The 25,460-nt window shown below is 52.2% G+C and overlaps 1 protein-coding gene across 1 annotated transcript in view; it reads right to left on the bottom strand.

Annotated features, from left to right (window-relative positions):
• The window catches only part of RBM19 (RNA binding motif protein 19), a 121,324-nt gene extending 96,568 nt beyond the window's left edge, over nt 1-24,756 (bottom strand). Inside the window, exons 1-16 of the mRNA XM_082668403.1 lie at nt 24,621-24,756; nt 22,275-22,457; nt 21,771-21,896; nt 21,550-21,588; nt 21,076-21,268; nt 19,691-19,899; nt 17,826-17,906; nt 13,374-13,452; nt 12,369-12,440; nt 11,145-11,348; nt 9,647-9,777; nt 8,722-8,843; nt 8,188-8,284; nt 6,559-6,669; nt 4,236-4,436; nt 2,850-2,979 (exon numbers count right to left, since the gene is read on the bottom strand). Coding sequence (XP_082524529.1) covers nt 2,850-2,979; nt 4,236-4,436; nt 6,559-6,669; nt 8,188-8,284; nt 8,722-8,843; nt 9,647-9,777; nt 11,145-11,348; nt 12,369-12,440; nt 13,374-13,452; nt 17,826-17,906; nt 19,691-19,899; nt 21,076-21,268; nt 21,550-21,588; nt 21,771-21,896; nt 22,275-22,457; nt 24,621-24,656 — 2,014 coding nt within the window. The 5' untranslated portion in view covers nt 24,657-24,756. The remainder of the gene's footprint in view (nt 1-2,849; nt 2,980-4,235; nt 4,437-6,558; nt 6,670-8,187; nt 8,285-8,721; nt 8,844-9,646; nt 9,778-11,144; nt 11,349-12,368; nt 12,441-13,373; nt 13,453-17,825; nt 17,907-19,690; nt 19,900-21,075; nt 21,269-21,549; nt 21,589-21,770; nt 21,897-22,274; nt 22,458-24,620) is intronic.
• Between the last annotated feature and the right edge of the window lie 704 nt (nt 24,757-25,460).

Genomic DNA, 25,460 nt, shown 5'->3' with positions numbered 1-25,460 from the left:
AGCTCAGGCGTGCACAGCTTCTTGGTCCCTATCCCATCTATTTGCTGCAACTACTGGCTCCCTCCTCCTAGCTCCGAGGCCTCCTTTGTGTGAGGGGCGGCAGGACCCTGGACAGCAGCCCCCTAAGAGGCAGGGCCTGTTGGGGACAGTCTGTCTGGGATGTTCTCAACACTGGAACCTAGGCCCGGGCACCCAAGGGATGCTGGGGGCAGGCAGGGGCAGCCTTCCACCTTCCGACCAGGGCACGCTATCTCTGCAAAGCCTCCCCTCGCTGTGCTCCAGAACATTCTGCACCCAGGGCCCACTTCTATTACTGTAACATCTCAGCTACCCCCGAACAGCCCCACCCATCCTCCTAGCAGCCCGGGAGCTTCTGAGGAAGCGGTATGTGTTGGGCCCATCTTGGTCGCCCCAGCTCAGTGGCTGGAATCCAGCTGGTGCTCAGGGCTGAGTTAGAGACCATCCACTTCACCTTATGCTGCTGAATTAGGACGAGGGTCAGAGAAATGGTGACTCGGGCGGCTTCTCACTGAACTCTCACAAAGGCCTTCTGCCCATTTTACAGATGCAGGAACAGCCTCGGAGGCTGGTGGCTTTGCCCAGTCACTGGGCTAGGCGGGGACAAGGAAGACAGTGACTTCCCCGGGAGCTGTAAGCCTCACGTACGGAGGACCCAAAGTGCTTAGCGCAGGGCCGGGCATGGAGGAAATGCTGCTTTTGCCTGTGGATTCGCTCAGCACCTACTGACTGCTCTCCCACCAGACGCTGGGCACCTTCCTGGGTGCCAGGGCACAGCAGTGCACAAGCAGACGAGGTACCCGCCCTGCGGGATGGACGTCTAGTGAGGCAGTCAGACAGACAGACAGTGAGGAAGGGAACCCATAATGACACACTTCTGGGAAGCAGTAAGCCTTTAAAACAAAGTTTAAGGGTGGGGGGGGGTATAAATCAGCACCATGAAGGGAGCCACGGTTACGCGATGGGTGGCGCCACGCTCTGATGCTTAAACAACGATGCAGAACAAACGTGCCGACGTCACCAAGCTCTACTATGTGCCGGGGCTTGGGACACAAGGACGAGGATGGCCCAGCCCTACTCTTCACAGGTAAAGAGAGACAGAGAGGCACAGAAACCCTTCTTCCTGCATTCCTTCACTCCCTCAACTCACATTCCTGAGCTACCCCACGCCCGGGGCCCTACGGGATGCTTGCGCCCAGCAGTGAGCGAGACGGCCACGCCAGCAAGGGATGTTAAACAAGTAAAACAAACGAATAAACAGGATAAACACAAACTGTGACGAGTGTCACAGAAGAAAACAACAGAGAGAAGGGAGGGAAGCACCGGGACACCTGCAAAAGAGTGTGGCCACAGGGCAGCGGCCCCCCGGGGAGGCACCATACTTAGTGGTCCCGCCAAAGCTAGGAGAGGCCTCTGCTGGATCTGTTTCCAGGGCCCTCGCTCCTGGCAAGTCTGTGCTTTAAAGGAGGACTTGCTTTTGGCCGAAAAACATTAGTCATGTCCAAGTTTAGTGACTGAAGTTGAAACCAAGGTCGCTGATAATTTGGGGGTGATGGCTAGTTAAGAAGAAACCGTGACTATATAAAGAGAATTCTTCTTGATGGAAGCATAAGCACGGTGGAAGAGAACGTTAATCCAATCTGTGGCCAAAAATAACTCAACAGGGGCTAGTGAGGGGCTTTTGAAAGGTTTATATCAGTGGTCAGTAGGTAACCCCAATGGCTAAGGGATGCTTTCGGGGGCCTCAGAAAGCAGAGACTGAAGAATTTTCCTTCCTGACTGAAACAAGGCTTCTAGACCAGGGGTTCCCAAATGCCTTGTAGTGGCTTGGGCCAGTCCTGAGGAGGTTTTACCGATCCAAGATGAACTGGGAAATGCAGACAGCCTAGGGAGGTTTATGGACAGGGAGGTCTATTCAGTTAAAGGACTGTTCTTTAATCTGAGAATTCCCATCCCCACCCCCATTCTTTTATGAGGACAATGGAGAGGGTATACAGGAGATGTATTTCTTTTAATCCTTATTTTAATCAACCGGCAACCCTACGTTAAAATGGAGGTACGGAGGAGGGATATTACCGATGGGCAAGATCTTAATGTCTGGGTAAGGGTGTTCTTCAAAGCTTTTCTAAAGGTCTTTGCTTCTAGGATGGAGTCGTGGTCCCCTAAGTGGTTCTCAGTTGAGGGCTGCACTGCCCCCTAGAGGGCATCTGGCATACAGGGAAGGGGTATCAGATCGTCACAATTACAGGGGCAGTCCTGACATTCAGTGGGCAGGGTCAGCAAAATGTCTTACCATTTGTAGAACAGTCCCGACAGGGAAGAACTGCGCTGCCCTGAGTGCCAGGAGCACCCCCTCCTCACCCGAGTGTGAAGCATCAGCTGAGGGTTGGGTCCCCGTCTCCCTTCCTTTTCCTGCCTTTGCAGCCACTGGGCACCAGAGGGCGCCATACCATCCCAGGGACCCGGGAGAATAAACATCTCCAACAGCCCTGCTCATCCCGGCGGATGTATCAATACGACCCAGAAGGCTATTTTCTCTTGCTCTGTTCCGAATCCCTGTTAACAGATTCTAGTGGGTTTTTTAATTTTTCCTTTCACAACCTATACTTGATAAGCCAAAATAGTTGGCTACCTTATGTTGTATCCAGAATTTTTATGCTCTATTTTTTTTAAGGACATTTTACGTGCCTATAAAACTCAAGAGATGGGGACCCACCAGTCTCAGGATGAATACAGAACTTTAAAAGAAATACCTGATAAACAATTTAGTGCTGCCCCCTAGCCCTCTGTCCTTCCCCTGCCTGATGCCCCAGGACATCCTGATCTCTTACCTGTTTCTGGCTCCATCCTGTCCTTTCCGGCCAGCTCTGCTGGTGCATCTTGGAGTTCTTTCTTGTGTGGGGCTGGGCTGGAAAAGATGCCCACCGGAGCCCACTCCAGATACAGGGGGACGTGGTGGAACTGCAGAGACGGGGCGGGGGAGGGACTCAGTCCACGACACAGACAAAGAGCCTGAGGCTCAGAGTATAGAACTCTATGTGCTGCTTGATCCCCTCGCTGCAGCTCAGGGTTCAGGTGAGAGGCTGGAGCATCTGCTGTCATTGAATACGTCTGCATCCCCCGGTGCTTTCTCTAATCAAGAGTGTGAACAGGGAGTGGGACGGGGGAGCAGAATCACTGATACAGGGCAGCCCTCCTGGAGGAAGTGCAACAGGGCCACCGGACACCAACCATGCTTTCTCTCCCTCCACATACGTACACTCACAGGCAGTGAGTATACACATACGTACATGCAGAGAGGTTTTTTTTAAAAGAAGGATAAACAAGACACTGATAAACAGTCAGCAAAGCATTAAAGTCCTTGATAAAGAGAAGCTACTTGCAGTGGGCTGAATGGTGGCCCTTCAAATGGTATGTCCACATCCCAACTCCCAGAAGCTATGAATGTGGCCTTATTTGGAAAAAAGGCCTCTGCAAATGTCATTAAATAAAAGATCCTGACATGAGATCATTCTGGATTATCTGGGTGGGCCCTAAATCCAGTGACAAGCGTCCATGTAAGAGAAAAGCAGAGGGAAGATTTGAGATGGAGAAAAGGCCATGTGGACAGAGGCAGAGACTGGAGTGATGCGGCCACAAGCCAAGGGACACCTGGAGTCACCAGGCACCGGAAGAGGCAAGGAAAGATCCCTCCCCCCACCCACAAGAGCCTTCGAAGGGAGAATGGCCCTTGGGCACCTTGATTTTAGACTTCAGACCCCCAGAACTGTGAGGGAATACATTTCTCTTCTTTTAAGCCACTAAATTGGTAGTAACTTGTTATGGCAGCCACAGAAAGGAATACACTGACACATGTAACTTTTTCTTCCTTATGACCAAAAATCAGGAGGTAGCCCACCTACAGAATTGACTTTCAACTAATTGTAGGTATAAGATATCCAAAGCGCCGAGGATCATGGTTCAAAGTCATGGGGGAATAGAAAGCTGAGGAAAGCCAGAATCGGCAGGGAACCGAGGCAGGCTTTCCGGAGGATGTTTTGAGCCTGCCCCTCACACTACCCTGTCCAGAGGTGCTTCCAGGGGCGGGATGACATTCACAATCCCGACAGACATGGCTGGTTTCCAGCAAGTGCTTGCACGTGCCAGGTCTATGCCAAGACTGTCCGCCCGTCAGCTCCCTCCGTCCTCTCCCTGAAGCGGGGCTTGGGCGGCCCTACCTTGGAGTAGGCCAGGTGTCGGAAGGCCTTGCGGGCCTCCAGCGGCTCCAGGAACTCCACGATGGCCGTGATGCCGCCCTCTGGCAGCAGCACGCGACCCAGGCTGCCGAAGCGGCCAAAGGTCTCCTGCAGCTCGGCCGCCAGGGTGCCGGCCGGGAGGTTCTTCACCAGGATCACGGTCTTGCTTCGCTCGGCGGCGGCCTGCAGGGAGGGCACAGCTCATGTGGGACGATGGAAAGGAGGGTCACTGACCCCCGACGCCAGTACTGATCAGTGGGTGACTCTGGACCTGGCGGCCACGTGGGACCTCGGGTACCAGGCCCTCAGGAAGCAGGTCCAGGAGACCCCACCCTCTTGGGCACGCCACCCTGTGGATGAGAGGCGGCCCCGAGGAGTGGATGAGGGAGAGGGCTCTGGAACTGGACCCCCCAGGTCAGATCCCGGCCCCTCCACTACTGAGCCCAGGCAAATTCTGACAGCGCCCAACCACAGCCCTCGCTGGACCTTCCAGGACCCTCCAGCCCAGGGCCGGATCTGCATCTCTGTGCTAGGGGTCTTTTCCCGGATCTGCAGAACGCCTGACGCCACACGTGAGAAGTTAACACCCCGTGGGAGCTGCCCGTGGCTCTCAGGAGTTGGCGTGTCACCTGTCCTTTGGGTGGGACAACTCCGAGTTGGGCGGTGTCCCCGGGGAAGGTGCCAGCCCACTGTTCCACCAGTGGCACTGGGACGAGCATGCCCGTTGCTGGTCTCCCCCCCCAGTCCCTTCTCGCCAGTGTTCTCCGTCCAGTGAACTACTTGCCCTTGAATCTTTGCCTCAGTCGGCTTTTGGAAGGACCCAAACCAAGACACCAGATGTACGGCCTTGAGAAATGCACTTGAAATGTATTCAGCCCCTCCCCTGACATGAGCACACAGCACCTATTTCATGGGTCGTCCCAGGAAAGGAGTCAATCAAAAGCGTTGACGTAAGCACGCTGCTTAGCAATTGCTAACATTAGCAATTATTTTATTATTAAAGCATGCTGGATGGAGAATAAAAGAGCCCCAAAAAATTAACGGGAGGATTCCAGGCATAGGGCACATCTGGGTATGAGTCTCCACTTGGCCACCAATCTAATTTGAAACCTTGGGTCAAGTGCTTTTCTTCCCTCTGGGCCTCAGTTTTCTTTTTTTTTTTTTTTAATTTTATTTTACCTTGCAGTATAGTTAATTTACAGTGTTGTGTTAGTTTCAGGTGTTCAGCAGTGATTCATTTATACATATACATACATCCGTTCTTTTTCACATTCTTTTCCCACATAGATTATTACAGAATACTGAGTGGGGTTCCCTGTGCTATACAGTAGGTCCTTGCTGATTATCTATTTTATATATAGTGATGTGTATCTGTTAATCCCAAACTCCTAATTTATCCCTCTCCCTCACATTTAACCTTTGGTAACCATAAGTTTGTTTTCAAAGTCTGTGAGTCTGTTTCTGTTTTGGAAATAAGGTTTTTCTTTTTTAGATTCCACATATAAGTGATATCATATGATATTTGTCTTTCTCTGTCTGACTTACTTCACTTAGTATGACAATCTCTAGGTCCATCCATATTGCTGCAAATGGCATTATTTCATTCTTTTTTATGGCTAAGTAATATTCCATTGTTAATATGTACCACATCTTCTTTATCCCTTCCTCTGTCGATGGACACTTAGGTTGCTTCCGTGTCTTGGCTATTGTAAATAGTGCTGCAGTGAACATTGGGGTGCATGCATCCTAACCGTCCTTTTAAGGTGAAACTCTTAAAGTTTGGTGAGGCTGAGGAAACAGCAGTTTGGGGGTCAGAAGCCCTGAGATTGAGTCCAGGCCCCTGTCACAGACTCACTGTCTGATCTAAGTCCGCTCCCCACTCTCTGGGCCTCAGGTTCCCAGTCTGTAAGACGAAGGGGAGGATGTCAGGTGTTCTCAGCGGGCCCTCCAAAACTTCATCATCCAGACACCTAAGAACTTCTACCTGCTAAGGAATAAGCACGTGGAGGAACCTTCCCCTGTGATTCAAGAAAGGTCTCGATCCCGAAACAGATAACAGGTGCTCTTAGTAAGGTGCTAGGTCGGGGAACAGGATGCTTAGGGCCCCCCCCACCTGCGTGGAGAAACTCTTGCTTACGGCCCCCGAGGGACACCATCCAGGTCCGACGGGCCACTGGGCCATGCTAATCATCTTTGAAAGGCCTGACCCTCCCACCCATCCACGCGTCTGCTGATGTGAGACTCCGCCCTCTCGGGGGGAGGGCGAGCCCTGAGCAGCTCGCTGGGCTGGGCAGCGGGCACTCACCTGGCTGAAGGAGTCCAGACTGACCCCATTGTCGAGGAGGAAGCGCCGCACCTCTTGGACGAGCTGGGTCTCTCCCAGGGCCACGCGCACGGCCACGCTGCCCTTGGTCTCCTGTGGGAGGGAAAGGGAAGATGCCCTGTTGGCTGTCGGGCAGGTGACGGGTCGGCTGTCCCATCTCCCAACAGCCCGAGGAGGAGGCTTGCACGGAGCTGGACCCCGCGGATGGCCCCCGCGGATGCTCCCCCCGTGAACACCCACTCTGGCTTGATGGCTCTGGGTTCCGCATCTGTCAGGGTGAATCAAGAACCCCACGCCTCCCCTCCAGCTTCCCCTCCTCCATCTACCGCCTGCTCCCTCCCCTCCGGTCATATGTACGGGACTCATGCCAAGTTCATTCCCACCTGAGGGCTTCTGTGTGCTCACCTCTGCCCTCCATTCAATTTCTGCTAGAATGTCGCACCCCTGAGCAGCCTGCCTCGCTCTCACACCCTGTCCCCTTACTCAGCTTAAGCCTTCTTCAAGCCATCACGCCAACATGCGGCACCTTTGTTAATGAGCTAGTGTCTTCCTCTGCTGGAAGGCTCTAGAAGAGCAGGACTGTTTCCCTTCAGGGCCCTGCTCTCTTCCCAGTGCTCAGAGCACTGGTGGGATCTGAACCAGCTGCAGCCCCTCCTGACTGGCTGAGGTCCAGAGCTGTGTGGCCAACACAGTGCCCACGAGCTCAGCCACTGGGCACCTGAAACGCGGCGCGTCCGAACCCAGTGTAAGACACGCACTGAATTTTAAACACTCAGTGAGGGGAAAGAAAGCAGTGCAAGACAGCTTGTCACTTTTTTATATTGCAGATGATGAACTAATAATATCTTGGCCGTATCGAATTAATAGAATAGATTCTATTCTGAAAAATTAACTTTGAAAATTAACTTTGCCTGTTCCTTTTTGCTTTTTAAAAATGTGGCCCCTTGGACATTTACAATTCTGTGTGGGGCTCGCATTCTATTTCTGGGGGACAGCGCTGACCTTCAGCATGGGGCAGGGGCAGTAAATGACGATGGCCAGCGAGTTTATGGACCAAATCTATGGATATCCTTTGCCTGCTGGCTGAAAAACACACTCCCAGGTTTTGCCAAAGATGAACTTGGCCACGGCCTAACTGGAGACACAGCATTTAAAGGAAGGTATGTGATCTGGAGAAGCCAAATGGACGGAGGGGAAGGTCGGGAGGAACAAGGTCAGACTTGGAAGAAGGGGACGGTCAGAGACCTATGACCTACCCCGTGCTCATCTCAAAGACCTGGGCTGGCTGGGCCCAGAAGTGGGTGGGACCACCTCTGGGGAGTGGTTCAGAGCAAGGGCAGTGGATTCGGATTGACCTGGGTCACCCCACCTCTGCCTGTTTCCAGGCGTGTGACCCTGGGCCTCCAGTTCTTCATCTGGGAAGTGGGGCGAGAGGAGCACCGCACGCTAAGTGCTCATCGTCAGTTCCTTTCTGCACGTGGCTCCACACTCGCCCACGAGAAGCCAGGGCAGGGTGGATGCTTCCATGGGGGAGGCCCCAGAGGACAAGCTGGTTGACAACCCCAGCCCGACCCCACCCCCTCCCCTGCCCAGAGCCGGGCGCCCACTCACATGGTCAAACACTTGGCTCTTGGTGGCGCTGTACTTCTGGGCGATGGCGTCGGCCACTGCATTCGGGCCCATGAACAGCGTGTTCCAGTTGTGAGAGCTGAGTCAGAGGCAGAACAGAGAGGTCAGACCGTGGCTGAATGGGGGCAACTGTTTGCAGATGCAAAGCCTGTAAGAAACGCGCTTGTGGGCCTGCCTTCCTAAGTCCCCGAAGCCTCCTCTCCCCCATCTTACTTGGCATGGGCCAAGTACCAGGGCCTGAAGACAACAAAAGCCACGATGATATTAATAAGCCCTAACGTCTGTCAAGCGCTTACTCAGCACCAGGGACCAAGCACTTTGCTTACATTGACTCAATCCTTATGACACCACAAAAGTGAGGCTCCACTGATTCTCCCCATTTTGCAGATGAGGAAACTGAGGCTCAGCAAAGTTATGGATGAGGGGCTAAAGCCACCACGAGGAGTCAGGGTACCCTGGCAGCTAGGCAAGGAGGGGCGAGGGCAGCCAAAGCCGGGGTCAGAGGCAGGTATGGACCTGGAGCTGTTGGCCTTGTCTTTTGACTCTTTCTTCTTCTTGTAAGTCGATGATCCTGGGGCGTCTGCGTCCTCGCTGGCCTCCTTCTTGATGGTGGATGGTAACACGTGGAGCATCCTGCCCTGGAGGAGGACGAGGGGAAGGGGGTAAAGACAGGAAGGGGGCAGGCGCTTCTACATCCTGCCCCGGGTATGTCGGCCTCTCCACGAGGGGGCTAGACCCAGCACTGAGACCCTTGTTGCAAGACGGGGACCTCGGGCAGGATGCCCACGAGGCCGCCCTGAACCCAGAACGGGGGCCTGGCCATGTGGCACAGGGGCCTGACTTTGTGACGGGGGACACCTGACAAAGCTTCACAGAGGACGCTGATCGGTTTGTAAGTGACACCTGCAGGGCTCCCCACCCGCCTCTGTCCCTGTGAGGGTGTGAGCTCCATGCGGGCAGGAGCCAGGTTCAGCCTGCAGTCACAGGGGATCAATAAATCATGAATGAATGAACGAACGAACAGGAAAGGGAGGCGAGGCAGCCTGCGGCTTCGGCTTGTGCTAAGCACGGTATTTGGAAGAAAGAAGCGCTTCTTATATTCTACTGTGGCCATTTCAATGACTGGGTCAAAACTCTCTTTCCTTACTCCTTCCTCTTCCAAGTGGTATTTTGAGAGAGCATGTTCATTTAATCCACAGACACTTTTTAAGGGCCCACTATGGGCCAGGTGCTCCTCTAGGGGCTAACGATAGACCCGTGAACAGGACAGAGCAGACCCTGCCCCTGGAGGCAGCTCGGATCAGGAGGTGGCTTCACGTGCATCAGGTGTGCTTCCCTAGAAGCGTGGGTGTGGTTTCGTGCCTGCGCGCACGCGCACACGCCCACAGCCTCTCCCCATCACCTGGGCCCGGCAGCCGCCCGCCACCCCACGGGCCATCACCTGGAACACCTGCCCATCCACCTCCGCGTAGGCCTTCACAGCATGCTCCGGAAACATGAAGGTGACGAAGGCAAAGCCCTTGGGCTTCTTGGTCAGGCTGTCGATGGGGTAATGCAGCTCAGACAGGGGACCTGAGGGTAGGAAGGGCGTCAGTGTCCTGCAGGCCAGAGCTGGGTGAGAAAACTCTGGGCACTAGTCAAGCTATGGGTTTTAATCAGGGAGAGCGTGGAGCTGCTGCCGCCGCTTGGCCCAGGACAGATGGTGGCAAGGGGCTGCCGTGAGACCCCCTCATGGGTCAGGGTGTCCTTCCACAACCCTTCGTGTGTCTATTCTGAGAGCAGAGGTGTCTGGCCTGGACCCTCCTGCATCACATACTATACGTGTGGCCTCGGGCAAGCCACAGGGTTTTACGGGCCTCAGGCTTCTCATCTGTAAAATGGTATTGTTAAGAATACCCAGCTCGGAGGACGGCGGGGAGGGTTAAACGCGCTAATACGTGTCATGTACTAAACAGTGCCTGCTGGTGACGTGGGGCCACAGAAGTGGCTGCTGGGATATTATGATGCTCACATTAAAGTACACACCTTCCACTCTGAACACCAGGGTGTGACCAAGTCCTCCTTCTCGGGCTTTATCCTCCCGGATGGATACTTCGAGTCTACTGATGACCCCCTCTCCAGTGCCCGGCCCTGCCACGTAAACCAGGGCACCAGCCTGTGCGGGAAGATCTGGCGACAGGACAGCAGGACACAGGCCAGGAGGTGACACCAATTTGCCTGATCTCAGAATCCTACTCAGGGCCTCCTTGTCCAGAAGACACGCACTCGACCGAGCTCGGATTCCCTGCAACCCACAACTGGTCTCCGAAGAGAAGCGGGGAGACGCTCCAGGGGATCTTAAAAGCATCTAGACCTCGCCCTGCCATCCTGAGCCCTAACTTCCTTCCCTTCAACAACCACGACCTTACAAACAAGCACAGCTCCATGTGCCAAGGTGAACTACAGGCCTTCAAGTCTGTGTCCTGCAAAATAAAGCCAGCAACCACGACAACAATGAAAACGGCCCTCACTAGCAAACGCATCCGGATGCCCGGTCTGGAGAGCAAGACTTAGACAGCAGAGTTCAGACTGGGGAGCACTTCATATCAACACACACAGTGAGTGGGCTTCCAAGAGCAGAGCAAGGGTTCAGATACCAGGAACATCTCAGAAAACTGTACCCAAACCCCGTCAGTTCTGAGTTTAGTGAGTGAAAGCTAAGGGAGTCTGGGTTCAGACCACGAAAGGTGCCTGTGATGCCATCTAGGACTTCGAGTTCTGCTGTCTACATACTGTTTGAATCTTCACAGCAGCTCAGAGATGGTGAGGCCCATTTTATGGATGAGAAAACAGGCCAGAGGGGGCCATCATTAGCCCAAGGTCAAGAGCTGCAGGAGGCACATGGGGACTCGGACCACCCGCTGCAGGTGCCTGTGGTGAGCCGGAGGCCACGCCCCTACCGTATTTGGAGAAGAGCTTCTCCAGGTCTTCCTCAGAGCTGGTGTAGGGCAGGTTTCGCACAAAGAGCCTCCCAGAGTCAGCCAGGTCCTCTTCCTCTTCATGCTCCCCGAGTGTCCGGCCTTGCCAGGGTTTGGCGCTATTCTCTGGGGGCACCTTGGCTGCGGGGACGTTCTTTTCCCTAAACACCTCAATGTAGCGTCCACCTGCACAAGGAGAGGCAGTCAGGGCCCCGGGGGAGGCCCGGAACCTGCCAGCTTCCAGACTCTGTTGCTGCCTTCCGGAAGCCATGGTGAAGGTGGCTGGTGACAGCACCAGACACCAGGCTCTGTTAACCAGGGTGGCGGCCCCAGCCAAAGCCAGGCCTCGATCTCACTTATCCTGCGAGCTCGGCTTTAGCTCAGGGGGGAGCCTGCCTGGGCCGCCTGGCCCATGGGGCTGCATCCTCCCAATTCCAGGGCACGGCCCCTGGCACTGCCCTGGGAATCATCTCACGTGACAGCCCAACCCTGAAGAGCCACCTTGTGCTGCTGCTGAACTGCGTCCATGCATTGCCCCGGGCTCCTGATTAGACCACGACCACCACCATCACCTCCACATGCACACAGCAGGTGCTCAATAAACACCTACCACCTGACTTGCTAGCAAGACCGCTTAGGTTTCTCCTCTTTCCTAACAGAACTTGTGTCTTCACAAGGGGTCAGTGGCTGGACCTGAATCACCTGTCCATACCAGGGACAGGCCAAAGAGCACGTCCTTGGATATCTTGTTCAGGTGACCTCCCAGCTCCAGACCCTGTACTTGCTGTTCCCTGTACTTGCTGTTCCCTGTACTGGAACGGCCCCGCCCCACAAAGCCAGAGCTGGCTCCCTTTACCCCTCTGGCTTTTGTTCCAGTGTCGCCGGCTTAGTGTGGCCCAAGCTGACACGATCCTGTTTAAAATGCGCCTCCTCCAATCCCGGCCCTCTCCTGCATCTGTCCACAGCACAGCCCCTCTGGTTACCGCCTGTCTCTCCCCTCTCGACGTCAGTTTCCTCTACAGGAAACTTAGCCTAATCTCTGCCCCAGGAGGGCGGGGGCTTTGGTCTGTTCTGCTCACGGCTGTATCCTCCGTGCCCAGGGCAGTGCCCGGCAGGCACACGGCAGGCCCTCAATATAACCTTACAGAGCAACTGAATGAGCGAACCCCTGCCACCACGCGGCGTGGGGCCGCCCAGCACCCTTACCCATGTATTCCCTGTTGCATTTCAGAGCTTTCCTCACTTCCTCTTCGCTGCTGAAATCCACAAAGACGTACCCTGTGAAAGGACCACGACAAAGGTAAGGGCTGCAGGCCCCGCAGACAATCGTGGGAGTCACGGAGGAACACCCACACTGTGCTAGGTGTTTGGGGGAATCTGAGCAGAAAGGGGGGAGAACCTGTACTTTTCGCCCAATCTCCAAAATGCAGACACTCCCTGATGCCCCCCAGGCAAATTTCCCTTTGTAGGCAGCGTTCGGAAACGGGAGGGCCTTGGCCTGCCTCCCAGCCTCACCCTGTCCTGACCAGTGCCTGCTCTTTGACCTTCTCTGGACAAATGCCTGTGGGTGCGGCGCTGCAACCCAGCTTGGCGCCAAGGGGCCACCTCCACAGTGACTGCCCGCCAGTGCCCGCGGCCCTGACTTGCACAGACGAGCATGTGGAGTCTTCCCGAAACACGAGAGACCTCGCCTCCCCACTTTTCTAGGAGTTAAGTGACGTGCGCACGGACACACAGCTAACGCGTGGCAGTGCCGTAACCTGCGCCAAAGCCTGTGGGTTTTGGTCCCTATCACAAGACCCTCCCCTGGGGGGCTGCAAAAGCCCCCACCCAGCCCACCTGTCCTTGGGCCCTGCCCCTGGACCCTTCCCTCACCAGCCAGGGCGCCATCCTGAATCTGATCACGGCCTCCCCTCGCTTTGAGCCCCCGGTGGGCCCCTGCATCTGGGCTGAAGGCCGCAGTCATTACTGAGCCCCCAGGCCTGGGGGCTGGGCCCTGCCTGCACAGGTGAAAACCTCACACTAGGCTGCCAGCGGCAGGGGACAAGAGGCAGACCCCTGTCCTGAGCACTTTCACCACATCCACAGAAGTGGGGACCACAAATAGGAAAGAAAGTAGCTGCCCTCCAAACACCTCCACAGTTCCACTGCCCCAACCTTCCAGCTCTAGCATCTGCCTCTCCAGCCCCCTCGAAACAGCCCAGACCTTACCTGTTTTGTTTCCATGGGCATTTCTCACTATTCGAATGGCCACCGGTTTCAGGGGTGCCAGGAATTCCATGACATTTTTCTGTGAGGAGAAGAAAAGTTTTTTCCCCAAAGTGCAAACCGAATAAAGAAACATGGGTCAAATTTCTGAATTCAGAAAGGACACCAAAGTGTTCCATCTTTTGAGACTCTCTCTTTCCTCTAAATTATACACATTTTCTCCATCGTAAATTAAAACCGCCTTGGAAAAGAAATTTTTTTTTAAGTTGGAGAAGAAACAAGGAGTGTAAATACAGAATAGTAATGGCACCATTGGTATTTTAAGGTACTGCTTCTGATCTTTCTTTCCCAACTACCTTTTACTTAATTGGGGTTAAACCCAGCTTTCTTCACGTCTCATCAAAGCACGATTATTTGTCCATGTTACTTCACGGGGATGATACACATAGAGTACTGTTGTAGATGGTTCCCAATTTTCTTAACTACTTCTCTATTTTTTGGACGTGAGGGTGATTTAAACTCTTTTTAAAAAATGCACAAACACAGAGAGTAAAAAATTTAGCAAATGCTGAAAAGCCCCAAGAAGAAAACAAAAATGGTCCTAACTGCAAGGCCCAGATCACCTTGTTGGCACTCCAGACGGGGCCAAGTGTTCCCTGACGGGGGTGTGGGGGGGGACTTTCCCCAGCTGAGACCCACTAATTTAACCATTTCTCTAGTGATATAGTGTAGAGGTTGTTTCCAGTTTTTTGTTTTTATAAATAAAATGACACAAATTAATACATTAATTTATAAATAAAATAAGAATTAGAAAATGCGGCAATGAACATTCTTGCACTGACCTCTTGGTGTACCTGGCTGATTCGCCTGTAGTGCAAATTCCCAGCAAGGTAACTGCTAGGTCAAAGGTACGTACGTATATTTTAAATTCTGACTGATGCTTCCAGATTGCCTTCCAAAAGGCTTCACCGCAAACTTCCCCCAACAGTGCGTGAAACAATTTATTACTGAACTTAAAAAATTTCTGCAAAAATGTAACCTTCCTGTTTTGATCTGTATTTCTTTAATTATGAGTGAACTCAGGCATATTTCCCAGCCATTTGAATTCTTTCTCTTAGAAGACCTCCTATCTTTCGTCCACTTTTCTATTGGGTCATACGTAGGTCCCAATATCTACTTACCTATTTGTAAATGGAAGAAGCAGGTTTTTGTCTGTTTGTGTTATACGTGTCTGTTGTTTGTCTTTTGACTTTATGACAAAAAGTTGCCTTAGAGAAGTTTTAAATGTTATCTAGTCAATTAATCCATCTTTTTCTTATGACTACCAAGTTCTGCAAACTGCTTAGAAAGGCATTCTTTTTTTTTTTAATTGAAGTATAGTGATTTACAATGTTGTGTTAGTTTCTGGTGTACAGAAAAGCAATTCGGTTATATGTGTATATATATATGTATGTGTATACGCATATGTGTGTGTACATACGTGTATATATGTGTATGTATACATACACTTTTTCATATTCTTTTCCGTTACGGTTTATTACAGGATACGGAATACAGAAAAGCATTCTTCATTCCAAGATTACAAGTAAATTCAATGCTTTCTCCTAGAACTCTTATTGTCTCAGTTTTTTATCTTAAATCCTTGATGCATCTGAAATTTAGCTTGCTATGAGGAGTAAGGCGGGGCTCCACCTTTTTTTTTTCTTCACATAAGTTAACTGGTTGTCCCATTACTATTTATAGAAAAATCTCTTTTCTCTTCATTGATATGAGACACCCTATCCTAAATTAGATGCTTATACATATGTGAGTCTATTTCCGAATTCGATTCTATTGAATTAACCTGTGAACAGCTTCACCTGAACCAAACTGTTTTAATTACTGTAGCTTTAAAACATGTTTCAACATCTTGCAGGGGAAGGGTCTAATCCCACAGCATGTTCCCAGCTGTTCTCCGGGATCCCACCCCCACTCCCCCAATCCTGACGAAACTCTGTGATCCCACTGAATTTACTCATTTATTCGCTAATTAGGGAGGAACTGGCATTTTTACTTTCTAACAATGTATGGCTTTACATTTATGTTAGCATTCGTTTATATCCCTCAGTGGAATTGAACATTTTCTTTATATAGAAACTATAAATTTTTTATTAGAATACCTATAAAGTCCCCAATACATAATTTTCATTAGAATATCTAGAAATAGACTGTCTTTTCGTTTCTTCCTTCCCTTCCTTCCTTCCTTTTTTTCTTTCTCTTTCATAAAAGTAATCTGTTTTTCCATTACATTTTCTGTTACTGTTTGTGGAAAAAAGTGATCATTTTTCATGTATTTATTTGCAATAGTCCATCTAATGTCCCCCGTCCCCACTGAAGCACATGATTTTCTGCATGGTTGGTACTGACAGAACTCTGACCCTAAATTAGCAGACAATTCAGATAGTCCAGCAGAACCCAAATGCTTGTTACTCCGAAATGCGATTAAGTTTTATTTAAAAAAGTAATTAGCAAATATACAGACTCAAAAAAGGTGAGTACTTTGAGGAAAAAAGAGCATAAAATATAATCAGGCACTTTCCAAAAGAGGATACACACATGATACACAAACGTGAAAGAATGATCGACCTCACTAATCATTGAAAATATAAATCAAAATGAGATACCATTTTGACCTGTCACATTGATAAAGATTAATACCCAGGGTTCACAAAAATGTGCACTCTCATTCTCTGCTAAGGGAGTATAAACTGGCCAGGCTTCCAGAGGGCAACTGGCACTCTGTATCAAAGACTTAAAAATGTACTGAATACACGGATGTGCTTAATACAGTACTTATCTGGAGCAAGGGTTGGCAAACGATAGCCCACAGGCCAAATATTGCCCACGGCCTGCAAGCTAATAGTTTTTACATTTTCCAAGGATTATCAAAAAAAAAAAAAAAAAGTGCAATAGCCCATATAGCTCACAAAGCCTAAAATATGCACTAAATGATGTTGATAGAAAAACGTCTGTTGACCTCTGATCTCAAGAAATGCGCTGACTGCATTATTATTCAAATCAGCAGAAGACTGGAAACAATCCCCATGTCTCAATTTAGGAGGTTGGGTGAGCGTAACACAGTGTGCCCAGAGTAAAGAATAGCATGCAACGTGAAAAATGATGCTGCAGCAGAATGTTCACTATTCAGAGATATTTATGACATAATGTGATGAGGGAGGAAAAGAGTTGCAAAATAGTTCCTACTGTAGGATTGCTTTTTAAAAAGAAAAGACACAGGACTTCCCTGGTGGTGCAGTGATTAAGAATCTGCCTGCCAACGTAGGGGACACAGGTCAAGCCCTGGTCCGGGAAGATCCCACATGCCGCGGAGCAGCTAAGCCCATGCGCCACAACTACTGAGCCTGTATTCTAGAGCCCGCGAGTCACGACTACTGAGCCCGCGTGCCACAACTACTGAAGTCCACGTGCCTAGAGCCCATGCTCCACAACAAGAGAAGCCTCCGCAATTAGAAGCCCGCGCACCGCCACGAAGAGTGGCCCCCTCTCACCGCAACTAGAGAAAGCCCAGGCGCAGTAATGAAGACCCAACGCAACCAAAGATAATTTAATTAATTAATTAAAAAAAAAAAAAGAAAAACACAGGTCAACGTTTCTATACAAAGAAAAAGATGTCTAAGAAGATATACTGAGAATTCATTACTGGTTGTCAGTGTATGGGATATAGACGTGGGGGATTGAGGGGGGCTTGCTCCAGTTTGCCTGGGACAGTCTTTACTCCTATAGTAATCAGACCTGTAGGTAATTAGCTCTGCATCCTGGTACCCCATCTGGTTAGCACTTCTCTCTCAACACAGTTTGCTTGGCAATTTATAGAGTGATAGGTAATTTTTACTTCTTGTTGTTTAGCTACATTAAAAAACATTTCCTAGGCTGAACTTCTACTACTTTCATGAGGAGGGAAATTGACAAAGTGTTCTCTCCTGTGTAGACCCAGAGTCAGCAAACTACAGTACGCAGGCCAAACGTGGCCCACTGCCTGCTTCTGTAAATAAAGCTTTATTGGCACACAGCCAGGCCTATTTGGCCACCTCTCACCTCGGGCTGCCTCTGTGCTACGACAGCAGGGTTGAGTAGTCGTAACACAGACCATACTGATCACAAAGCCCTGAGTATTCACTAGCTGGTCCTTTTTAATTTTTCAGCAGAAGTATGCCCGCCCCTAGCATAGATGACTGGTGACTGAGACCAGTCCTTCCTGGTCTCGTATAGGCGGCCCTGTTTCCCGACCGTGACGATGCCCGAGATCCTGTGTGTCAGTCGTTCTGGCCCCCAGTTCCCTCCGGCTGAAGTCCTCAGCTGATCCTGAGGCTCCCGTGCAGCAGAGGCTCCTGGGACCCTCACCCTTGTCTCCTGCTCCCCGGGGGCTCCTCACCCCGCCCCGTTACTGGCGCGTACCTCTGTGACATTGAACGGGGCTCCCCGCAGCTTCACGGTGTGGGTGGTGGTGCGTTCCTTCTGGTTGGCTGGTGTCTCGGTCTGAGTGATGGCAAAGAACAGAAACGGCCACAGTGAGCTCCCTGGTGCAGCCGCAGGAGGTGCCGACCCGGGCGTCGCAGTGAACGCTGCAAGGCCCCTGGCGCCAGGGCCAGCTGGCAATGCCGGAAGCATCGTGCCTGCCAAGGAGGCAGAGTCTGGCCAGAGCCTGCGGTAGGAGGTGCCAAGCCTCCACGTGCCCCTGAGATGAGGGCCAGAACCACAGGCCGGCTCGCTGGGGGTCTGCTCACAGGGGCGCCAGGCACACGGAGGGGCAGAGCCTGGGAAGGAGCCCTGAGGTATGGTGACATTTGCTACCACTTATGTAGGGCGTATTCTGTGCCAGATGTTGTGCACTTTGCAGACACAGCTGTCCTCCTGAATCTTTAAAACAATCTTACAGGGTTTGGGACGTCTTCTGTAGTTTTAGAATCGAAACAGCTCTGAGAAACCTAATCTTTTGGTTAATTCGTTTGGTAACAAAACCTGCCCTGACTTAGACTCATTTGCCGGCAAAGCCCACTCTGAGCTGTTACGTCACAATTTAGGGTTTACGTCTTCCCCAAGTAGATGAGCAATCATTTCTAGCTTCACTGCAGAAACAGTCCTGTGCTTTTATGGACCCGTGTAGTTATGGGGCATCTCCCGGAAACCTGGAGCTTCTGATTTCCAGTGCACACCCAGGTGCAGGGGTTTTGGAAACTGGACACAGAGACCAGTGCTCTGCCGAGCATCACCTCACATGACGAAGATCAGAGGCCCAAGGAGAAGCGCCTCACCCCATCCCACGGCCACTCCACATCAGGTCAGAGGCCCAAAGAGAAGCGCCTCACCCCATCCCACGGCCACTCCACATCAGGTCAGAGGCCCAGAGAGAAGCGCCTCACCCCATCCCACGGCCACTCCACATCAGGTCAGAGGCCCAGAGAGAAGCGCCTCACCCCATCCCACGGCCACTCCACATCAAGGCTGGGATGTGAACCCACGGCTCCCTGACTTAGCCACACTCGACTACTTCTTTAGAATTTCTAGGAGAAAAGGACAGGAGATGGCAATTAGAAGGGAAAGAGAATGAACGGAGGGAGAGGGGGAAGGAGAAAGAGGAGGAGGGAGATGAAGGAATGAAGACCCAAAGGATGTGTGAAGCTGCCCTAAGCAGAGCGGACCCCCGGGTGGAAGACGGGGCGGCCATCCCCAGAGGAAGCACCCACGTTTATGACCTAGACTCCAGAGCCCAGCAGACCTGGGTCTGGGTGCTGACCCCACCGCTTCCCAGCCGAAACCTTGAGCAAGTCACTTCCTTTCTCTGGGCCTCAGTTTCCTCACCTGTAAAAGGGGACAAGAATCCCCATCCCCCAAGATTCCCATGAGATTCAACGACAAATGACATGCCAGGTACTGAACCTCACATGCAGTAAGTGCTCAATTAATTTCATCCATTATTGTTGATCACGGGCTCGCACCTGTCTACTTTGCTAGTAACTGCGAAGTACAATATGCTTGGGATACTTTTTCCGCTCATTTACGCCCCCCTCCCCCCCAAGTCAAGAGGGGCAGGCAGCCTCTGCGTTAGCGACAGGAAATAAATTCAGAGAGGGAAGATGCTTGCCCAGGGTCACACAGCAAGCAAGCAGCAGTACCGAGACCTGAAGACAGGTCTCTGGGCCGCTGAGCTGTCTTTCCCCGACGTTACAGGCCCCGACAAAGAGGCTGCAGGGAACGTGGGCGAGGGCCAAGCAGACCTCCTCCCTCCCCAGGCTCCCAAGCTCACCCCGATGCACACGCACCTCGGCTCGGGCCGCCTCCCTGTCCTGCTGGGCGGCGGGGGTGCAGGAACCCTCTTCCTCGGCCTCGCTCCCTTCCTCGCAGTTCACGGCTTCATCTTCACTCTCCTCTGAGGATGGCGACTCGGCCTCCACCACCTTGGATTTCAGGTAATCCATGTCCGACAGCTCCTTCCGTGTGGCTGCCTTGGGTTCGAGGCTGCTGTCTTCCTCTGGAAAAACGGAGAGGTTGGGAGCCGGTGACGGTTGTGAGCAAACGAGAGGGCTGGAGGCAGACAGCATGGGGGTGTGACCGGTGGGTGGCACATAAGGTGCCAAGCCTGAGGTGACCAGGGGCCCCGTGCCAAGCAGCTAGTCCCCAGTAGGTCCTTGAATAAATAGCGTCAAGTGGGGAGAAACTGATGGAGTTTTGACAGTTTCCATGCTACACACTGAGAACTTCGGGGTTCCCTCACCAGCCTCGCCAACCGCCTACAGAGAGGACTCTCACTCCTCGATCAAAACACACCAGGGGCTCCCAGATGCTCTCAGGGTGAAACCCAAACTCCTCGTCGGGCCCGGTGAGCTCACTGGCTCCTCACCGGCTCCCACTGCTGCAGCCACCCTGAGCCATGTGGAACCCCCGTCCAAGTTCCTGTTTTTCCTTCCCTCTGTGCCTTTGCCATGCCGTTCCCTCTGCCTGGAACCCCTTCCCTCACCCCATCCCTTCTGAGTCGCACCAACTCCCAGTGAGTCCTTCGGATCCCAGCTTTGCAGAGACTTTACCAGCCATAAAACTCACGTTAAATTCATTCCCTCATCTTTTAACCAAAGTCGATTCCCACCCCACGACCACGGCAGTCACCACGCTGAGCCACAGTCGCTCACAGGTCCATACGCCCCCCCATGACACTGTGACCCCCTTCTGAGGACAGAGATTCACCCCCTCAGTCCTGTGCTCAAGGGCCACCTCCTCGGAGGCCTTCCCCAGTGACTCTCCCGTCCCCCTTTCCTACATTCCTCCCTTTCCTGCTTTCTCCCTGCAGCACCAGTATTCACATCATATACTAAATAAGAGACCAATGTCTTTATTGTTTCTCTCCCCAACCAGGGCGACAGCTCCACGGGGGCAGGATTCCCTGTCTTTTGCTCACTCCTATATCCCCAATGCCTGAAATAGCGCATGGCATACAGTTGGTGCTCAATCAATATCTGAGTGAGTAATCAACTGACTGAATAAGGAACCAGGATCGGTCAAAGCCGACGTACCCGCAGGCGGGATAATCACTGCTCCATGGGGCAGCGTCTGACTCGCAGTCTCCTGGGCCCGGCACAGAGGGGCCCCAGGTCACGTGTGCACAGGCCCGGGCGCTGCAGGGCGCGCACTCAGGTAGGGGCCACACCCTTACCTTCCGGGGCCTCTCCGGCTCCCTCCTCCTCACTCTCCTGCCCTGAGTCGGAGTCGAAGTTCAGGTAGTCTTCGGCCAAGTTGTTCTTCCCTTTCGAGGGCTCAACGTCCAGGGCATCATTCGCCCAAGTGGCCACCTGCGTCCGCTTCTGGTGAACTGACAGGAACTCCTGGAACTCGTTATCTTCCCTCAGCTGCAGGTGCCGGGCGGCAGGGAAGCAGGAAGGAGGGAGAACAGGCAGAGGAGGCTCAGGCAGGGCTCACCCTTGCTAACTCTTCAGAGGGTAAGCACATCTTCCGAGGCCATTTCCCCCAGTCTCTAGAGGACCTCTGGGGCCAGCTGGGTCAGTCCCAGGGAGGGCGGCGTGGACTCTTCATCAGACAGAAAGACCAAGGAGCCACAGCCATGGCAAGGCACTGACTGCCGGGCCCGCCCTCGCCGCCCGCCTTCCGCTTGTCACCAGGACAGACTCACCTTCTCCAGTTCACCTGCTACCTTTTTCTTCTTGTCATCCTAAAAACAGAAGGCACAGGTGGTGAGGGTCATGATGAAAGGAGATGGAAACGCACTGCCCTGGGAGGGCTGCTTTCGGGAACCACCCGAGAGGGATTCTCAGGTCCCTCCCCCTCCCCTGCCTTCCCGGGGTGACCACCCTGCTGACACCCGGATGCAGCCAGGAGTGCCCATCCATGCACCTTCTTAGTTTCTGGGGAGATGGAGTCTTTGTCTTTCGGAGGGGGCTTGGACTGGCTTGTTTTCTGGGCATGCTTGCTCCAGGCTCGGGGCTTTGTCGGGTCCCCAAACGACTTGCAGAACTCTACCTGTGACGGACAGAGAGGGGGATGATGACACCTGCCACCACGCCCGGCACAGGCAATTCAGCCACTGACTGGGCGAGTGGATGAATAATGGAGACCAGCGCTTCTCATCCTGGGACCAGCAGCATCACCATCACCGGTAAGCCCGTGAGACGTGCAAATTCTTGGATTCCCTCCCCCAGCGTACAGAATCAGAAACTCTGGGGAAACTGTTTCCGCAAACGCTGCAGGGGATTCACAAGCATGGGAGCTTGAGAACTGTGAGGAAGACCAAAGATGCCACGGTCTGGAAGGGGACAGGCTTTGGACTTGAGTGTGGAGAGAAAGAGCCAGTGGGTCGCTGTTGACAGGCAGGAGAGGGCGAGATTCACACCCACTCACCGTGATCCGGGACATGTCGATAAAACTCTTGTTGAAATGGTTCAGCGCTGTTTGGGCCTCCTCCTCGGACTTGAAGCCGATGAAGCCGAACCTGCGGAACTTGCCGCCTTTGGTGAACTTGAGGCTGCAGTCTGTCAGTGTGCCGAAGGCGGTGAACAGCTGCCGGAAACGCTCCTCCTTCATCTAGGGTGGAAGGGGGACGATGAGGGGGGGGAGCCGGGGAGCCCTCAGAGCCAAGGGGACAAAAAGGGCTGGAAACCCGAGGCCCTGGGATTCCCCGGAGGTGACCTTAGAAGGGGCGGTTGCAGAGCATGCGTTGCAGCTGGACCCGGTTCCAGCTCTGGCTCCAACACTTACTCGCTGTGTGACCTTGAGCAAGGCCCTTCCCCACTTCATTGATAAGGAAATCAAGACTCAGAATGACTGCACTGAAATCTTTCTATCCTGTGGGCTGCTAGGAGGCTGAGATCTATCGTACAAGCAGCCCAGCATCCTGGCTGCTGCATAGTAGACACGTAATAAATGTCTGTCACAGTGATGTGTGAACTAAGGAAATGGTAAACTACACAGTGCCTGCTAATTGTGGTAGAAAGAAGTACACAAGATCTCTCAAGCTATCTTTATAGCCTGGTTTTAGGACTCCTCATAAGCGTGGCTCCATGTCCCTATACTGAGCTCTCACTTTCATTTCTTGGCTTATTTACCCAATGACTATCTGCTGACTCTCACTATGAAAAATAAGAAACCTACGTCATCTATTTCTCCCTTCTAGTCTCTGTCATTTATTGGCTTTTTAAAACTTTTTATTTTATATTAGAGTATAGCTGATTAACAATGTTGTGACAGTTTCAGGTGCACAGCACAGTGACTCAGCCATACATATGCATGTATCCATTCTCCCCCAAACTCCCCTCCCATCCAGGCTGCCACATAACACTAAGCAGAGCTCCCGGGGCTATACGGTAGGTCCTTGTTGGTCATCTGTTTTAAATATAGCAGTGTGTACATGTCAACCCTAAACTCCCTAACTATCCCTTCCCTCCAGCCTGTTATTTATTGTTTTTAATTCTTCCATCATTTATTCTAAATAGTACACTTAAAAAATATCTATTATTGATCCATCCGTCAGCTTTCGATAGCGTCTCTTGATGCCTCACTCTGACGGATGAGGATTTTAGCATGGCTACCCTTCCTTCCCCTCTCAACTACCATCTCATTTTGCTTCTCAGTATGGCTGTGTCTCTTACCATTACATGTCTTGTTTGATGAATGAAAGAGTTAATAACAGTAGTAATAGTAGCTAACGCTTTGAGAGCTTACTATGTAATTACATTAAGGGTTTTGAAATGAGGAACTTGTCAAGAGATGCAAGCTGTAAAGATGGTTACTCCTGGAGAGAGATGGAGGATAGGATGGAACAAAAGACTGTGCTTCTCATTTTATACTGAATTTTAAAAATCGTATGATAGGTGCCCCCCCATCCGCCGCGGGGGGGAAGGTAAAGTTAAAAAACCACAACAATGAAACAGAAATGGTTTTATGTTCTCACTCTTTCTAAGGAGTACACAAGATCTCTCATACCATCCAAACGGCACATTTTGTATTCTGGGAATGAGTATACTGGCCACACCAGTCGTGTAGGGGCTCTCTATCCAAGAAAAGTCATAGTGAAATAGGTACGGATGATTCACTTGGGCACAATGCACTAACCGTCTGACACCACGCATTCAACTATTTCTTCACTCTTTCATTCAGCATGTATTTACTGGATGCCTACCACGTGCCAAGTTCTGTGCGGACTCTAGGCGGAGACAAGTACGACTGGGGCACCCCTCCCCACTTACTGGATAAGTTGCTTAAAGCCCTGCACACTCACTCAGTTTTCTTATACTATCTATTCCTACCTTTTCTAAAGGCGGGAGTGGGAACTGGAACGCAGGTCCTCAGTCTATTGCTCCCCACTTTCCTCCCAGACAGTGTGCCGAGTGGGAGAGGGATACAGGCGCAGTGTCTGACCCAGTCACGAGTCAACCCAAAAAAGCGACTGACAAGAGGGCTGTGGGAGCAAGGCATTCGACACAGCGTGGGGGCTGGCATGTCCCGGGGAAGGAGGTGTCTGGCTGGGATCACATACATCGGGTCGGTTGTGAAACCCTGAGCAGGCACTGTCCCTCTCTCCCAAATGTCAACGGGGAATCTGCCGAGAAGCCCCTTTCGGGCTCTGAATCCTCCGGGAATCCTTCCCGAGATCGAAAGCCCCTCAGTTCTCCCCAGGCACCTCCCTCCCAACCTCCAGCTCCTAGCTGGTCCCAATTTCAGATTCTCAAGTCCAGGCTCTGCACTCACCCCATCTGGGAGGTTCTTCACGATCAGTCGCGACATGGCGCACGGTCCCACTGTTGTGATTCCAGCACGAATGGCCTGCGACTACGACCACCAAAATTCACGCTACGGCTCTGGGCGCCGCCATCTTCCGCAAGCCGGAACCAAGTCACGTGCTCCAGGCGTAGCCCGCCCCCGGAAGTAGGCGTGGCCAAAGAGATCAACCCAAGGAAGTTACACCCTCCAAGGGGCGGGCCTGAGCGCTTGCATTCTGCGCAGGCACAGGCTGTTTGGCGGCGCCTGGAGAGACCAACGTAGTGTCCAGGCCGCCAGGGGACGCTGGTCCCTAACATTGGCGGGGGATTGCCCGTAGGCAGAACAGCGTTTTAGCTCTGCTTAGGCTCAGAAATCGTTTTAGCCACTTCCTGTATTTAAACAGGATCCTGGCCCAAGATAGTTAAGATGCAATCAAAGGAATAATTTCAATGAGCCTAGGCTCTTGCATCTTCCCACACTAAAAGTGCAAAAATCATTAACTCGAGATGTCTGTTTCTGTGATTAGCAGTAATCTTTTTTTTTTTTTTTTTTTTTTTTGCGGTACGCCTCTCACCGCCGCGGCCTCTCCGGGGCCTCTCCAGTTGTGGAGCACAGGCTCCTGACGCGCAGGCTCAGCGGCCACGGCTCACGGGTCCAGCCGCTCCGCGGCATGTGGGATCTTCCCGGACCGGGGCACGAACCCGTGTCCCCTGCATCGGCAGGCAGACTCTCAACCACTGCGCCACCAGGGAAGCCCAAGCAGTAATCTTTTGATATTCAACTACATTTTTTTCCCCCCAGCGGAAAAAGTCATATATCCTGTCATCT

This window comes from Grampus griseus, assembly GCF_964374135.1.
Source record: "Grampus griseus genome assembly, chromosome: 12".
In the NCBI taxonomy this organism is placed as follows: Eukaryota; Metazoa; Chordata; class Mammalia; order Artiodactyla; family Delphinidae; genus Grampus; species Grampus griseus.
The sequence above is the reverse complement of the archived record's forward strand: the minus strand, read 5'-3'. Positions and strand labels throughout refer to the sequence as shown.